The sequence below is a fragment of the Poecilia reticulata genome, chromosome 22 (assembly GCF_904066995.2).
Source record: "Poecilia reticulata chromosome 22, P_reticulata-male-v2, whole genome shotgun sequence".
In the NCBI taxonomy this organism is placed as follows: Eukaryota; Metazoa; Chordata; class Actinopteri; order Cyprinodontiformes; family Poeciliidae; genus Poecilia; species Poecilia reticulata.
In genome coordinates, this window is record NC_088851.1 from 11,209,689 (window position 1) to 11,227,758 (window position 18,070).

Sequence of the window (18,070 nt, forward strand, 5' to 3'; positions counted from 1 at the left end):
TTGAGAGAACATTTGATTTTATGCTGAGATTAAGATACTCACAGGTGGAGTCTAGTTACTCCACCTGTGGAATAGGTGAAGACAACAGTACTGGTTTTTCATTTAGAGGAATCAGAGTTAAAGGGGATGAATGAAAATGTGGACCGAATTGTTCTGTTATTTAATTGTTAAAAATATATCCTCCTCACTCCAGTCGATAATTACGCTCTATTCTTTTGTTGTTGGTGTTTCACTGAAGATATTGTCGAATGCAGTATTGTTTTCTGCTAGCACTGATAATTAGTCATGCTAATTATTATATATTTTTTATAGATATACTTTGAAAATAAAAACCTTCACTGTATTTCGAAACAAACACTCCACCTTCCCTTCCTTTTGTCTGCGCTGCGTCACGGGCGTGCGTCAGCGTTGTTGCGTTTCCTTCTCGGTAACTTCGCTTTTCGAGTTTCTCCTGTCTACCAGGAGCCGCCAAAACAGTTTCTAAGCTCTCGTGAGTCTAACATCCTTTAAGACATAAATCTCACACAGAGAAGAAGAAGAAGAGGAAGACGAGAAAGAAAAGTGCGGATAACCTGCGTCGTCGAAGCGTTTGGATGATGAAGTGCTTACGGGTTTTCCTCCCTGCTCTCCTTCTTGTCTCTGGTTTGGCGACAGTTCTGGCCGAGTCCGCACCTGAACACGGTAGGGACTGAGACAAGTGTCTGATTTAAAAACATTCAGATGAAATTATTCCATTTAATTATATATTTTTTACTTAAAGTCTTTTTAAAAACTCCCTCAAATTGATATTTGCTCAGTAATTTTGTTCTTAAATTACTTTTTTTTTTTAAAACTCTGGCAATAGTTAAAGCAAACAGCTATCAGTTTTGGTAAAATAAATGTTACAGTTATCTTAAGACTAGGAAAAGAAAAATCAATGTCGACCTCTTTCCTGCTGTTTTACTTTGACATAAACAAAGCAGTGATTTGTTTTTATTTCTCAATCTCTCTCTTTTTTTTTAGCAGTAAATAATTTCAGCTTTCTATCAACCTTCTGGATACAGTAAACAGACTAGCTGTAGCCTGCAGAGGCCTTTAAAACTTTGATTTTACTGATGCATGACTACACAAAGCCTGCCTGTTTACTCTGAAGCCTCCATTGAAAAATGTCCCAGGAAGATTAGCAGTAGTTATAAAAAAAACCCACCCTAAGATTACCCTCAGGCCTCATTTGATCCCCCTCAAGACTTTTCAGCTAATCAGTGTAATATCTGAGCTGGATGGGTGTCCCCACTATGCCTCAGAATGGTTTCACCAATACAAACAAATCCTGTTTTTTTTTTTTTTTTTTTTTCTTCACAAAATAAACCATTTGTTTTTTTCTTTCTCAACAGTGTGCGAGACAAAAAATGGGACAAGCTGCGAGGACTGTCTGAAAAATGTGACGGTGAGTCCAGATTTCAGCTCAGATAATCTCATACTCATACATACAGTGTTTGTACACGGCTGAGAGATAAATAGATCCAAGGAGGAGGCGCTTCAGCTGCTGGCTTGTTTTCCATCTCCAAACCTGTTGGACTGGTTTGAGGAGTAACTGGCCCGTTCCCAGCTTGCCCTCCCACTCTCTCTGTGTGTGTTTGTCATGTAGCTCAACATGCAACTGACCTGAGCAGTTTCAGATTTGCCGCTTTGTTTGAGCATTTTGTGTGTGTTTTTGCAGTGCCTGTGGTGCATCAAGACAAAGTCATGTGTAACGTATCCGGTGAAAACCATCCTTCCACCCCATTCACTCTGCCCGCTAGATGACGCCCGTTGGGGGCTGTGCTGGAGTAAGAAACACACACACACACGCACACACACACACACACACACGCACGCACACACACAGATTATGTTTCCATAACTGGTTTATTTTTATGGGAAGAACTCATTTAAATTAAGGAACTGATCTGCAGTTTCAATACCCGCTCTGTTTGGTGAATCAAAAACGGTAAGATTACTTCCAATGTTTTATCTGCACTGATGCATTCATACAAAATGGCTCTTAACATTTCATTTTTGATTGATCATACTATAACTAAACTAATCTAAGAAATTAATCAATTAGTCGCTTGATGCATTCAAATGTGCTTGATAATTTACATTCTGATGCCTCATATTTGTTTGATTATGAAGTTTACAGAAACTTCATAATCTATGTTACTGAGTGTAATATTTATTTTCCTTTTTATTTATTGTTGTATGTCATGTTTTTTATTTATCTATTTATTAATTTTTTTATTTAAAATATCTTCCAGTTCGTCTGTGTTGAGTAGTTCTGTACAAAATTTAGAAATCTCTGGGAGGGCAAACTCCCATTATCAACAGAATCATCTCAGAATGATCTCAAAATAACAATATGATTGTTCATCCAGTAAAATCTGGTATTGTGGCAGGACTAACTACAGCATCTATTTCTCAAAAACTAATTGTAATACAAGTCGATCGTCCAATTTGGCATAGGCCATTCATTGGTATCAAAGAATGCCAACGTATTGAAAAGGTAGAGTTTAAAAGTTATTACAATTTTCAAACGTTATTACAATTTTAAATAATATCATTTTTACAGTTTAAAGTAGATTGACAAAGTGTTGCACTGACTTACGTTTTCTCTGGTTTTATGAACTGTAGACAGTTTTGTGTAACTTCAGCCTCCTGAAGTACTGCTTATGTTCACACTTAATATGCAATAACCATCATAGCTCAGCACCTAAATAATCTGGGTCAGTTAACCTGTCCGTTATGTCATTTATTGTTTACTAATTTTGGTTTGCTAGCTCATTTATTAAATGAGTATTATTTACTCACAGGTTTTTATTTATGTCTAAGCAGCCTTCTGCAAACTGACTACCTTGAGGAAGGTCCTGGCTTAATTAAGAAGCTATAAGTAGCTTGCCAGGCTTTTGCAACTTTGTGAAGTAAAGAAGGGTAAAAACTCTTAATAATCTGTAAAATTTGATTATTTATATTGCACTGCTATATTTTGAGGGGTTTTTGTATTACATTATAGTCCATGTATGAAAATAACCAATATGTTGTCAGCATTATCAGAAGTTTTTATTATCTATTCCAGCAGCAGTATGTATTATTGATTATCTGTTCAAGATGAAATTATCAGCCAAGTACGTGAGTCAGGCTTTTAAATATTGTCTTCCTAAAACCACTGTTTTTATGCACAAACCAATTCCTTCAGTAGGATATCAATCAACTAATCAATCAAGTCAATCAACTTTACTTTTACCATTAGATTTGGTTACAGTGAGGTGAGTCAGCTTGTTAATTTTATTTTATTTTATTTTTTTTTACAAAACAGGACATAAACACACGATAGCTATAACCAGATGTAAAGTGAGCAGATTCTCAATACTTTAAGAATATTAAAACCCATGGAAACATCCTGACATGTGACAGTATCCACATGAGGAACAGATAAGGGAAAAAAAAAGATTAGAAAAACAATGTTAAAGATGGATATCTGATCAAATGGGAGAGATCTGAACTTGTAGTGGAGAGGATGATGAGGATGATGGAGCTTTTAAGCTCTATACCTCTGTACCTGCCTTAAATACTACTAGGATTCTGGGTTTAGTTGTATCTCATGCATCAGCTTACTGAATCGTTTTACTATTTGGTTCGCTGAACCAGGACACTGAGCAGAAAGATAAAACCGGCTCAGTAAAAGCTCGATACAATGGAGTCAACAGGGTTTGTCAATATGAAAGGAAGACAGTGTTCTGCACTGGTATGGACGACCTAGCAGTTTGCCTCAAAGGTCAAAATGTTTACTGTCAATAATTGTTCAGACATTTGTAAGGACGGACACCTTCCACAGTCTGAGTCTTTTTTTTTTTTTTTAAAGTAGTTTCCTGTGCCTGAATGTGTTTTATAAAATCAATGAGCATGTCTTTGGTTTTTGAGATATTCTGCAAATAGGAATCATCACACCATGTAACAGAGTCATCCAACACAGGAGAGTGACAAATCAATCTGCATCTGATCACTTTCCACACTGATTTATCTACTCTGAGTTCTAAAGAAATAGTTTTTCTCAAGCTTTACCCCTGGAGTAAAGCTGTCTTTGTTTCTATGACTGACACTTTAAGTCACTGAAGTATTTACGGACTACCGTCTTGTGGAAAACCCCGTCACACATCCAGATAAGAGCACAATGAGGTGGGTTTTCCTCAGCAGGATGAAACATCCGACTTCAGATGAATCAGATTTCACATAGAAACATAATATTCAAGGATTTGGCCATACAAGTTTTAATTGCACCCTTGTTTGATACTCCTTGGCTATCAGATCAATTTTTCTGTTACTTTTCTCTTTGTATCTGTTTTTATTTCATAATGCCAACATGTATGTATATGCAAACTTGTGTTCGGTCATGCATGCTTTGCAATGTACATGTGAAGCTCCAGATAATTTTAGAGCAATTGCTGCTCTAAAGTGTTAACGTTGTGGTGTTTCTTAAAAAAAAAAGAAAAAAAAAGGAATTTAAAGCTTGTTATCTGTACTGAAGTTTTGCTGAGTTCATGTAGGTCGTACCCATGAGGGGGGAAACAGCGTTGCAACATGAGTTAGTATTCACACGTGCTTCTACTCACAGGCTAAGCTACAAGGTAATTCATAGGTATGTGCAAGGAATGGAATATATATTTGAGTTTCAAGCCTAAATAATTAAAGAAAATTTCACTAAGAAATTAAAAAAATCGTTTTGCCGCATTATGCACTGCCACTGCCTCTTCTTCTTACATATGCTACAAATATAAGATGTTAAAAAATGTGGTTAATCTTGTTGAATAATTGGGATTTTAATATTGCAATATATTTTTAGAAATGGTTGCAATTATGATTTTTGTTTTGTTTTGCCTTTTTCCATAAAGAAATGCTATAGGTGGACAGTAGTACTGTGAAAATGGGCTCGCCCCTTTGCAGATATTTGCATTTTTTTTTATACCACACTCAAATTTTAATTTCGGAAACATCGCAAAGGTCAATGCTATTTAACTTATTTCTTTATTTTAAAGGACAAGTAGCTGGATTAAACTGAATGAATTGTAAAGTATTTGAAGGAGGCGGATTACTTTTCTCCACGTAGAGTCAAGTTGGCTTGGATCTCTAAATGAAATGACTTGAAAATAATTCCTGTATTTACTCGGGTGACTTTTGTCTGTTAGCAAACCTTGTAAGATGATCTGAAACCTTTAAGTGAGACAAAAAATAGCAGAATAAAGAAATTTGTAAAAGGGCAAATGCATTTTCCCAGCACTGGAAAGAAACTGCAGAAGTTGCACTGGGAACTGACAGTCTATCGGTTAGCATTTCATGCAAAAAAAAAAACAACCAAAAAAACAAAACAATGATGTTGAAGGATCATGTTTCCCATGTTCCTAAAATGATCTCCTTCCCAAAGTTTAAAAGCAAATCTGTTGTCATTATTCCAACTTGCTTTTCCCCCCCTTTTTTTAAAAAAAAGATGGAACAATGGTGGAACTTATTTAAAGCTAATTTAACATCAAAGTAGTGCAATAAAGATGATTTTGTTCTTCAATATCCTACAAAGTGATCTGACTCTTCCTCTACGGGGGAATAAGTTCGCAGATCTTTTTATTTTTTCCATAAAAGTAAATTTCTAAATTATGTGCTTTGGGAAAAATGGAAAGGCTAAGTATGAATTATTTCTATAATTCTCAATATTTTTATATGCAAGTAATGATAGCACATCAAGTAAACAAGAAGACACAAACACTTTCAGCATTTGCATGAACTGTTTCATCTGCTGTGACATAAACATCCATTAAAAATGATGAATTTAGTCTGATTTCTGATAAAGAGCTTTGTACCGCACATTTGTTGATTCCTGATTGTATCCAATTGTTTCATTCACCAAAAATGATGCTTTTCTACATTAGAAATCTTTCTAGTATGAGGATTTGTGACGGATTCATTCTGTCTGCAGTGAATTTCCAGACGCTAATAATCACCCTGTCTGTGCTTGGAGCCGTTCTCATCATCGCTCTCATGGTCTGCATGATCCGCTGCTGCAAGTGTGAGAACTTTGGGTAAGTGTGCAGTTTGACTCTGGGTGAAATAAAAGTGAAATAGATGGTGTTCTGTAAAAAGATGCATGTCGGGTTTTGTGGAAGATTTGTTTCAGATCCCTTTCGGGACTTATTGTTTCTGCTTCCGTACGTGGCTTATTTGTGTCGGTCCCAATGTGGATACTTTAAACGATGCAATTTTTTCTTTTTTTGCATGACCTCGACGATTTTCACTGATCTTACTTTTGTGTGTCAGATCCAATCGATTTGAGGCCAAGATGCAGAGGGAGGCCAATAAGACAAAAGCCAAGCAGGATGAAAGGTGAGGAACTGTAAATGAATTCAAGGACGAGTTTCTGGAAGCTCACAGTTGATGCAGCTTGAAGTTAGCTGCTGTTTCTTTTTTTTTTTAAGCACGAGGAGGCTCGTCCTTCTTGGAGCTTTCAAAGTGAGATTTAAAATAACGACCCATTCGTCCCCAACAGACTCCTGGATAGGTGTTGAAACATCTTCAAGGAAAACTTAGTGAAAGTCCCATAAGCCTTTTGTAGAAGTCGTGACCGGGATTATTGAGAATTTACACACACATGTACAAATATTCTCCACAAACTGTGTATTGGTTTGAATAATTTTCACAGTAGTACAATCTATTTTACAATCGATGCAAGTCATTTTAGTGGGTTTTATTACAGACATCAGAGTAAAGTGGCATGACTACAAATGCATGCCATATGCCAAAGTGTTATTAATAATGTTAAACTCATTTGTTAATCCTTCACCTTTGCTTTTATACATTGCTTTGTGTTGGTTTATGACATAAAACCCCAATTAAGCACAAAAAATAGTCATTTTACCATAATAAAAACTGAAAGTATTAACTGTACTATGAAGTCATTATGAATGTACAGAGTAAAAATTGCCTTTTAAATATATATTTTTCAAATATATATTCTACTTCTGTGGCTATTCAATTATACATGTGGGATATGTGTATATTCTGCAAAACATTTGAGCCCTAGTTTACTGGGGTTTTAAAAAAAATTTTTTTTTAATGATTTCTATATTATAGAAGAAATATTTGTAGCGCCAGCTGCATGCTGCTGGTTGGCCAATCATTGTCAGTGTCAGGTTTCGCTATTGTTATCAGCCCAAACTGGTTTTATGCTCGTGTGACTTCTGGACACATGAGCACAGGCTGAGGAATGACATGAGTTCCTGTGTGGCTCATGGAGAAACGTTCTGTCTTCACAGGAGAGCAGAAATGAACAAGAGACACCAGGAGATCAGGCAGAAATACGGTGAGCTTTTCTGACAAACACCGCAGTCTTTATCTGATCATGTCTTTCGGGTCGTTGTCCTGTTAAAACGTTTTGTATAAAGCGCAAAGCTGGAGCAAGGTTGCTGGAACAGAAACAGGCCCAGGGCATCTCAAATCCTCCACCCTACTAACATTAAACATGATGACATTTCATGCCAAATCCACCTGGAGCTTTGTTGCAAAGCTCAACTTGAGTCTGATCAAAAAAACTTGTTCCTGTTCAAAGCTCATAAGTGTTTAACAAACTCCAGACGTTTACGTTTGAGATGGTAGGACAGCAGAAACCTTTATTTATTTTTTCCTGGAATACTTCCTGAAAACTCACTTGATGTGTTTTAAAATAGCGACCCATTTGTTAGGGTCGGAAAGGAAGACATTTAAAGATAATTCATTATGCTGATGTTTTTTTTTTTTTTAAAGAGATTGGTATTCTTACAAACAACTCTGCCGTCAAGGATTGAGTTAACAATTAAATCAGATGGTGCAATTTTGGTTGGAGAGTAAAAATGACCTTATTTTACACATCTGACCATTCACATTTTAAAAAATCCTTTATTGATCTCAAAGGGAAATTAAATGTTGTTGTGACCCATTGATTCAAAGTTTTCAAAGAGTTATTGTCAATTCTTTCCTTCGATTTTCCCTAAAATAATTTATTATTTTCAACTTTTTTTTTTTTTTACAAACACTGTTGTTAATGCTTTCTTTTTGTTTTTGTAGGACTGAATGGGCCAAATCCATATGCAAGATTTTCCTGAGATCCACGTTTTGAGCTTTTGGATACAAGGACTGAGCAGTTGATCAGTAGCTTGGTGAATGGTTGTAAAAATGTGCACGACCCAATATATAATAGGAGCTAGAATAGTGAAAATGTTTTCTGCAGGCAGGTCTTTGGTGTCGATAAGCTCATGAATGAGTCCATTCATTTGAAGGCTTTCACTGAAGGTAAAACAGACACACGTGTCTGCAATGGGTTGTTTTTTTTTCCAAACCAGAGGAATTCCTATTTTTGGTGGTTCCTCTTATTATTTATTATCCTTTATTTTAATTATGCAAAATGGAAGTCACTTTAGATGTTAAAGTGTCAATCATCTTCTGCCAAACAAAATCTGTTGTCATTCCAGTTTCATAGTTGCTGTTGATTTTAAAAGTATATTAGAGATGACATCTGGGGGTGACAACATGTTGTTTTCTGATTATCCTGATATTTCTGAAAGCCACCGTGTTTGCATTGTTTGCTTGTTCCTCTTGGAATTGCTTTTTAACACATTTTTACAAAACATATTCATAATTACTGTGGTGTGTGAAGACTTTATCACTGATCATAGTCAGCTTTTGTCTAAATCAGGCTTGTTTTACTGCTGTTTATATGTCACATGAAGCTATATTCCCAATAAAATATCTTAGACTACCTACTCTGCTTGCTCCGTGTTGCATGTTTCTTTATTTAAACCCATCAGTCTTGAAACATTTTTCTGTTAGCAGGGCAAAATGACAGATTTAGCTCAGCTGTTTAAGAAATCTGATTCAAAATATTACTTAATCTAGGTTTTCCTTCAATTGCACTTCAAATTTTCAACTATAACATAGAAATCTTAAAGGATTTCTATATTATAGATTTCTATTTCCCATTCCACAGCTTCCCTCCCCGACCTCCATCTTGTCCCTTTCAACACTTCAAGTAAAGAACGAGCTATGGAAAATCCAGGTTCAGATCCACTGTGTGGCATCATGGGATTTATGTTAAACCTGAGCATAAAGCTTGGAAAAGTACCACAATAATGTTCTAATCATAAATGCTATTATGAAATGCTATTACCACATCAGACTAATGGCTATTGGTTTGATCATCAGACTACTAGCATGCACAATTAGAACATCAGACTCTAATGTTGCCGCAGTCGTTTATCAGCGTCTCCACCCTCGGATGGCACCGTAACCAGCTTAGCACTAAAGAAAATACACACGAAATATGTTGTTCAAAGTTCCACTTACTGCTAATCAAAGGTAACTCTAAACAGGTGTTTGTTTTTTTAACTTAAGGTATATCATTTTATTTTTTGAATTTGTATGCATAAAAAGGACATTGAGGGCATCTGGCCCAGGTCCACATCATGCTAAATCCGGCCCTGTATGCATGCGTGTGAGGCGCTAATTCCAGTTAAACATTTAGTTATATGGCATTTATATTCAGGTATTCACATAAAGAAAATACAGACATGTTCAAGTGATTTCACAATGAAGGCTCATGCATTCATTTTGATGCTCTGAAGAGCAGCTCTGTTTCTACGGTGCGCATGAGCGAGGATTCTGCTTGCGTGCGCGTCCCCGTGTCCGCGCTCCGGAGAAGGGCAAACCACGTGGCTTTCCCCGACCAATCGTTTATTCGTAACAGCGGTCCAGCGCGCGTACGCGTCAGCGAGGAGAACATTGGACAGAAGGCGGCAGGAAGACGGCTAAAGCCCGGTATCGGTCTGTTCTGAACCCCCGAACACAAAACGAACCGAGATGTCAGAGGAAAAGCCAAAGGTAAGATACAGACGCTCACACGGTGGCTCATCTGTGCTGATGTCTGGATCGGGATGCTGCAAAATCGTCTAGGAAATGTGCAATCTACAGGCCTGGGTTTGCACGTTTCTCCAAATTGGCGCAGTGTTGGTTTCGCAAAATGAATGAGAACCCGCACATCTATACGTATACTCAATGAGCAAGACTGCACGATTGAAATGGAAATAAATCAAAATTACCTTGCTCCTAATGTTGTCCTTTATTTATGTATAAATTATTTATTATACATTTGATCACAGTGTATGTTTGTATCTTGTGGTCCCCCCCCCTTCTCACAACCACCTCTTTTGTCGAGAGGGTCACACGTTATCTCCGCAAAGCTGCAAAATGCCGCAGCTGTAGTTAGCGGCAAAAGAGCGCAAATGGTTATGACGCACCCGTTTAAAAACTGCTGTTGAGGTAGTGCGTTTGTGCTCATTTAGTTTTATAAATGTTCCAGTTGTCTAGGACACAACAAAACAAAGCAGTTAGCCACGTTAGCCCAGCAGCTAAACTTCCAATTGATCCCGAAGGACCGCCGGTGTGCTAACCTAGCCTGGAGCTAATTATGCTAACGTTAGCATCTGAAAATGAAGTCTGTGGCCTGATTTAACATCTGGCTTGGCCGGCTTTACTTATATCCTATTCATTTAATTTTTACATTTTTAAATATTTTTGTTAGCTGATAAATTTATTGTTACTTTGTTGTTGCCCTAAATTACAAATAAATACATTATAGAGACAGTCTGTTTTAAGATATGCATACGAACTTTTTTAAATCATCTACTGTATCAAATTGTTAAAGCTAGAAATGATCAGCTCTTATATAAATAAATGGCTTAATATTAATGCAAAGTCTTGGTTTTTGCCACACATTTAGCTACAACGCTGCTTTAGTCACCTTCTGATTGCTAGTTCTCCACAAGCTATGGATTTCCACTGTTTGTTAAAAACACAAGATTAAAGTCCATTACTCCAACTGACTCTGTTCTGACTGTTTTTTTTTCCTCCTGACTTTTGCTCTTCAGGAAGGAGTAAAGACGGAGAACGACCACATCAACCTCAAAGTTGCAGGTCAGGATGGATCAGTCGTCCAGTTCAAAATCAAACGACACACGCCGCTCAGCAAACTAATGAAGGCGTACTGCGAACGACAGGTGAGTTGCAAGACTAGTTGGCTGTCATAAGGGATATTACAACCCCTTGCGCAATACAGTACTTTGCAAGTGTTCATACGACTTGAAATTTTGCCCATTTTTGTGCCAGCAACAAACTTGTTTAAATAAAATCCAGCACAACCAGTTGCCTTCAGAAAGGAAAACACAGGTAGCATCATTGGAGTGGCTGAAGAAAAACCACAAGTAGTGTAGAGAAGGAAGTGTCCTGCATTTTGTCTAAGTGGAAAACTCTTCATGTAACAGAAAACCAACACTGTATAGCCCTGAACTCACCGACGGCACATTAACCACGATGGTGGCAGCACCACGCTGTTCGGATGCCTTTCTTTAGCAGGGACAGGAGGTTGGTTGGACGATGCATACAAGTGCTCTAAACTTTTCAAGTCCCATCGCAATACTTTGAAGATTGTGGTTGAGACTTGACCAAATCGAAACAGCTTAGAAATCGCATTCCTGTTTGCGCCCGCTTCAGTTTTCTGGTTGGTGTTTACCCATTGCCCGCTTTCATCGACAGGGTCTTTCAATAAGGCAGATCAGATTCAGGTTCGATGGCCAGCCAATCAATGAGACGGATACACCCGCACAGGTATGGTTGTGCTTTTCTACACGATGAAACGTGTAAAACAAAACATTTCACATATTTGTGTATATATATATATATATATATATATATAATTATTTTTTTGTTCTGCTTTAAATGCATTGGGACTGCTCAATCCTTTTTGATATCCATCTGTTTTTATGTCCTCTTTCCAGCTGGAGATGGAAGATGAAGACACCATAGATGTTTTCCAGCAGCAGACTGGCGGGTGCTGCTAAGCCCGACCACCCACCTCACTGACGGCCGGCCATGTTCAAACCATGCCCTAAACCACCTTCACTGTCTCTCCCTCCCTGTTTGCTCCTGCCAGCTTATAATTATTGTTATTATTATTATTATTAATATTATTATTTTTTTCTTTTGAAAGACATTCTTTGCCTGATGTGTCGGTGCTCGTCAGCTGTTTATTTTACTCTTTTAGTCAGGACTGAAGTTGAGTGTTTTCAGTCTTTGCGGCTGGCCGGTCAGGACCACCTCGTCCTTGTCCGGTGCTGCAGATTGTAATCGGACCAACGACTCTCCACAGAAACTACTGTTTCGGCTCTGCTTCCAGCGCGTCAGAGTGTGGGGCTCTGCAGGTGTTTGTTTTTTTTGTCCAGGGGTCGCAGTCAGTGGGGCGCGTTTTTGAAGGGGTAACACCGTCTGAACTGAACACCCACCTGCTTGCTATTTCACTTTTATTTCGTTTTGTTTTTGTTGAGCAGATGTATTTAGGTATATTTACATTTTAGGTGCTTCTGCATTGTTTTTGTACTTTTTATTTCATTTTTTTTGCCTTCCATTTAAAATTATAGTTTGTTTTTCCTTCCTGTATAGAAATATCCAAATGGGTGTTAGATTAGTTGTGAGGTTAAGAACAATACTCCAAAGACAGAACATCTGCTTCTCTTTAAATGTATGTTTCTCTAATTGCAAGGTTAAAACGGTGTCATTAGATCGTTAGTGTTCTGCTCCCTGGCTTCTAATAGAGAACAATCTGTTGTACAGATTGCCATTTGCTCAGGCGAAATGCTCGATCAGGGGGTTAAAAACAAGTCTATGCCATCGAAGTAGGCTTAGTTTTGGCTGTGTCTTGGTAACAAATGCATCTTTTTGCTCTTTATTTTTTATTTTTCGTCTATTAAGCGGACAGCGGCTCCGATTGGGAGTTTGGCTGCGGGCGAACCGTTTCCGACTCGAGTGCTGTTTTCGCCGTCGAGCAGCTTCCACTTTGAGCTTAGGACATCCAGCCAAAGCAGATTGTTGTAAGCACATCACTTTTCTACGATGCATCACCTGCTGAGATGCTGTGTTAAAAACAAAATGCGCTCTGCTGCCGTTGTTGGAGAAGATCTCTCAGATGAGTCTGGCGTTTAGGAGAGCGTGACGTTGGTGCGTTGCTTCATATTTGTAGAGCGGGAAGGTCATTCCCGGGGTCACAGAGTTGCTTACTTTTGATCCTTTTACCGTCGCAAATTTGGATCTTTCAGTATGGAGTGAAATAAGCAGAATGCTTTTTGAACGAGCTGGAAATCTGCAAAAAAAAGCAAACCCCGTTTGGAGTCTTGTTTAGTCTCACGGATGCTTTTTGAGGTTTAACGCTCAGAAAACGGGTTAGTTTTGTTTTTGTACCTGAGCAGGTCCGGTTTCATTTGGAACAAGACGGCCAAACAAATGACCGCAAATCTCCTTCCCTTCTTCCTCTAGCCTGCCAGAAAGCCATTTCCCTTTTATATTAAACTGTTCACATCCATCTTATTCAGCTGTATTTTTGTATGCATCCTTTTTATCAGTCGAGTAAGTGGCGGTATCCATTTTTTTTTTAAACGAATATATATATATATATATACTTGCCATCTGCTATCAGAACTCTTCATTTTACTGTTTAAGTTCACAAATGACTCCCGAACAGCCGTCTTTCCCCATTGGATGGCGTGTTGGAAGAGGAGTCAAGTCTTTGTGCGACGCGTCTCGGCACAAATCATTTACTGATTGTGAATTTAGCTTTCGTCACAAATATAAGAGCACATTTTATCAGTACCTACAAATCAGCCTTCCACATTCTTTGCATTTTAACAACTGGGTTTATCTGGACAGAAGTCTTTTGTGGCGGCTGGCTGAGCTACACTGTTATGTATGAAGAATGGGGTCCAGGTCTTGTCTTGTTTGTTTTTCTCTACTTGTTTGTACATTATTTGTGGTCTTTTACTACTGTATACAATAAATATAGTTTGGTACTCAGATACACGGTCTCCTGCTTCATTATTTAGCTTTTTTATTTTTATAATAATTCAGTGGTTCAGGATATTGATTGAACTTTAGATGCATTATGTTTAGAGGTGTGCCGATCGATCGGTCACCGATCATAATCGGCCGAGTTTCGTGAAAAAGTGCATGATCGGTGATCGCCGATCATTGGCTCTTGTTGCCGATACCGATCACCTGTATCTCATTTCGCAGCCTGCTTGTGCAGCTGGTCTCCTCTTTCCTTCACTCTGCACAAACGCGCAGCAGCAAATCCTAAGCGATGTGGAACTATAACGCACTGAGTGAATGGGGAAGTTTGCGTGTTGCGGCGGAAAATTGAAGCACGTCAAAATGCATCAACACAACGAAGCTAATACGACATAAAAACAATGGCATACTTGACGGAGTTTTGCTACATCGAGGCTCACTGCAGTAAAAAAGACATATGGAGGATCAGATAGCAGGTAAAGCAGCGCACAGCTACAAACACCCGGATTAGCATGACTGTCAGAATGTCAGAAGCAGGCACGTGCAAAGGGGGGGGGGGCTGAGGGTGCTTGAGCACCTGCCCTTTTTGCTCCTTGCCCCAAAGTGCCCTTTTGGTCAATTTGTATTTTATTTTATTTTTTATTATTTTCTAAGCCCTCTTCTGACACATAACATGTACTAAAATTGTTTTTATTATTTTTTGTACAACATAAGCCCTCCGGTCACTTTGTTACCTTTGACCTTTTGCCCGTGACGCATGACGCAGTTGCCTCTCGCGCAGTGCGATAAGGTGGCTAAACTGGAGCTAAACGTAGCGAACGTTCCAGATTACAGAACAGTTTTTGGTGAATAAAAAAAACAAAAAACGTTTTTGTTGAATAAAGTGGAGTAGACTTGCTACTTGTCAGATTCGTTTCTGCTTCAGCTCGGAGTCGCGGTTTAAGAAGAGAGGTAATGAAATACAACAGACACTGACAGGCCTCTGCGTCTCCCTTTCTCTGATGAACTACTGAGCGGAAGGAGACAGCCAGGTGAGGAGAAACTGTTCTTATCTACCGATTCGTTATTTTTATCATACAGACATTAGGCTGTTGTTGGTGTGCTATTAGCTAGCTGCTAGCTAACGACTTTGCTAGCAAAGCAAGATAACTAAAAAGCTTCTTCCCTGTATCTTTAATGATATCAGTCATTCTTCAGTATCGCTTATGCAATAAGGGGCATATCGCCCGTCCAAAACCGATCATCTCCATAATGGATATATGTCCAATCTTCTAATTTCCTTTGCTGCATAATGTACATTTCATTTATTCTGGCGTTAGGTAAATGTATCTTGAAGGAGAATAACACTTAAATAAAAGTCCAACAAGGATATTAATTTAGAATTAAAAATAACTCACCCTGAATTACCATGATATATATAATGAATGTAATAAAAGTGACATTAATGAAGGGGAAAAAAACCTCAATCCAGACTTTAGGTTTAGGGTCTGGTTCACAGACCCTAAACTTAAAGGGTCTGCGAACCTTTAAGTTAAATTGTTTGGGAAAACAATTTAACTTGTTTTCCCAATAATTGGGAAAACAAGTTAAATTTGTTTTCCCAATTATTCAATGGGGGGGAAAAAAAAACTAACTTCAGTTAAGTAAAATAAAATTGTAATCAAATCTTTTGGAATTGTAATGATTTCTTTTTAAATAAACAAATCGTTTTGTTTAAAAAACTTTTTTAAATTAAATAACTAATTTTTGTCTTGTGAACTTAGTTATTTGCCAAACATAAACTTTTATTTGCACACATCAGAAATCTTTTGTTGCGATTTTAGGCCCTGCTCAAGACGTCATATGAGAATCACAAGCAAAACTTTGAGTCACAAACAAAAGCTTAGAATATTAAGAAAAGATTTCTGACATGCAAAATAATTTTTTTTTGCAAAAAAAAATGCACTTCATGAGACGAATGTGATTTAAATGGTTAAAGTTTTTTTTAAGCAAAACTCAGTAGGTTTTTCTCATGGTGACATGCATTAACAATTCAATATTTGCTTTTGTTTTTTTCTTTTTTCTGCAGTTCCAGGTTAAAGTTTGATGCAGCTCTGCTTTCCTGAATGGACTGTCTTCATCTCCACTGCAGCAAACAGGCAGGTCTTTTTTTTTTATAATTACAGTCCACTAAAAGGTTGCATTGTGCCCTTATTTATATTTTTAATAGTGTAATTCTGTAAAGACAAATTATGTCTAGCTCTGATTTACATATCTTGCTAAATTGCGGGTTTCCATCCACCCATCCATTTTCTTACACCCTTGTCCCTTAGTGGGGTCGGGAGGGTTGCTGGTGCCTATCTCCAGCTAACGTTCTGGGCGAGAGGCATAGTACACCCTGGACAGGTCGCCAGTCTGTCGCAGTAAATTGCGGGTTTGAATATTGCAATACTTTCCTATAACAAAATAGACCTGCAGAAAGAAATTACTAATAAAATATCTTACATAGGCATAGTGTTATGCTCTATATGGAGATGTTCGTTAGCTTTGATTGTATATCTCACATTTTTGTAATTTATCATTGTTTATTAAACTCTGAAAGCTGAGAGGCTTTCATTCAGTAACTGCATTCTGTCCTAGAATGCAGTTAGATGTGCCCCTTTTTTTTTTGAGCACCTGCCCCTTTAGATATGGGCCCTCTGCATGGGCCTGGTCAGAAAGCTAAACAAATAACCCGCAAAATAATTTAAGTCTTCGAGCTGCGATGTAAGACGCTGGTTCTGTTCTCGCTGTTGAACCGCTGCTACGTGCTACAGGTAGTAATATTTCAGACGGAGCGCCGCTTCTGCTCCACCTGGTAGTGACTCTCACACCAAACCTCTGTTTAAAGCTGCAGCATCTAACCTAAAAAAAATACATTTTACATACGTATTAAAACTTTCGCTGTCCTAACATGAGACAGATAATCTCTAAATAAATAATCGATCTCTTCCCTGCTCTGCATAATTACTCCGCTCAGTCAGAAACAGCCACTCAGAACTAGCAGTAATCAGCTAGCCGCTATGCTATCAGGAAGTTTTCATTCAGTAACTCTGGATTGTTTATTGTAATGGAACCTGTATTTGCCTTTGAATGTTAAGTTTTATACTTGAATTTTTTTGGAAATGTTGAGAGGTTTTATTTTGGCTCTTTGCATTATTTAGCCTCTTCAGAGCCTTCATATGTTATCAGTCTGTTAAATATAGTATTATCAATAGCAGTACAATTTGCACAATGCCTGTTTTGTTTAGTTTTCTTCTTGGAAAAAGTGATTAAAAACAAGTTTTTGTCTAAATTAAGGTGAATTCATGGTTCCTTTTTCCACATAATGTAACCGGTAGTGTTTATAATAAAAAAATAATATAATTATGTGATCGGTATCGGTGATCGGTATCAGTGATCGGCCCTCATGGGTGATCGGTATCAGTATCGGCAGGAAAAAACCTGATCGGCACATCTCTAATTATGACCACTAACTTCAACACTCTCAATTGGGATTTTACAAATAAAAAAAGTGGATTTTCACATTCAGCCCCCTTTACCTGAGTACCTCTAAATAAAATCCAGTGTCTCCATTCCCTTTAAGTCTCCTGTATGTAAATTGAATGAGGGTACTATTCACAGTCTGCCACAATCCATGCTGTGGACAAAACAAATTAAGTGGTCTGATTAGATGAGATAATCTCAGTGAAGTACGGTAGTGGCGGTATCATTCAGTTGCAATGCTTTTCCTTGGAGGAAAGCTGGTCCAAGTTGATGTGGATGGTAAATGAATACAGTGATATGTGCTGGACGAAAACTTGAGATTAGGAGGCAGGTTCATCCTCCAGCAGGACAGTAAACATCAACGTACATATTTGTCTGTTAAAACGGCCCAGTTAAAGCACTTACCTAAACTGAAGTGAAAGTATGTGTCAAGATTTGAAATGTGACGTTTGCAGAAGGCACCCAGTATGACTGACTTTGCTTTGCAGTGAGCGGGAGAAACGCAATATGTATCTTTGCACACCCCACACTTTGCATATTATTTGAACCAACGATGTAAAAATTTCAGCCATGCACAATCAGCACAGGTTTGTGTTGATCTTTCCTATAATATCCCAAAAGCTGGAATCCTTCAATCTTATTACAA

At 37.9% G+C, this 18,070-nt stretch overlaps 2 protein-coding genes across 2 annotated transcripts; both read left to right on the forward strand.

Moving 5' to 3' along the window:
* Positions 1–387: 387 nt before the first annotated feature.
* Positions 388–8,800, forward strand: pttg1ipa (PTTG1 interacting protein a). The gene is made up of 7 exons (XM_008399745.3): positions 388–681; positions 1,374–1,426; positions 1,700–1,808; positions 5,981–6,083; positions 6,319–6,384; positions 7,314–7,360; positions 8,101–8,800. Exons 1-7 carry the CDS (start codon positions 594–596, stop codon positions 8,136–8,138), a joined length of 504 nt encoding a protein of 167 aa, XP_008397967.1. The 5' UTR covers positions 388–593; the 3' UTR covers positions 8,139–8,800.
* Positions 8,801–9,756: 956 nt separating this feature from the next.
* sumo3a (small ubiquitin like modifier 3a) lies at positions 9,757–13,928 on the forward strand. The gene is made up of 4 exons (XM_008399746.3): positions 9,757–9,909; positions 10,956–11,084; positions 11,620–11,691; positions 11,862–13,928. The coding sequence occupies exons 1-4, from the start codon at positions 9,889–9,891 to the stop codon at positions 11,922–11,924; spliced, it is 285 nt and encodes a 94-aa protein (XP_008397968.1). The 5' UTR covers positions 9,757–9,888; the 3' UTR covers positions 11,925–13,928.
* The last annotated feature ends 4,142 nt before the right edge of the window (positions 13,929–18,070 follow it).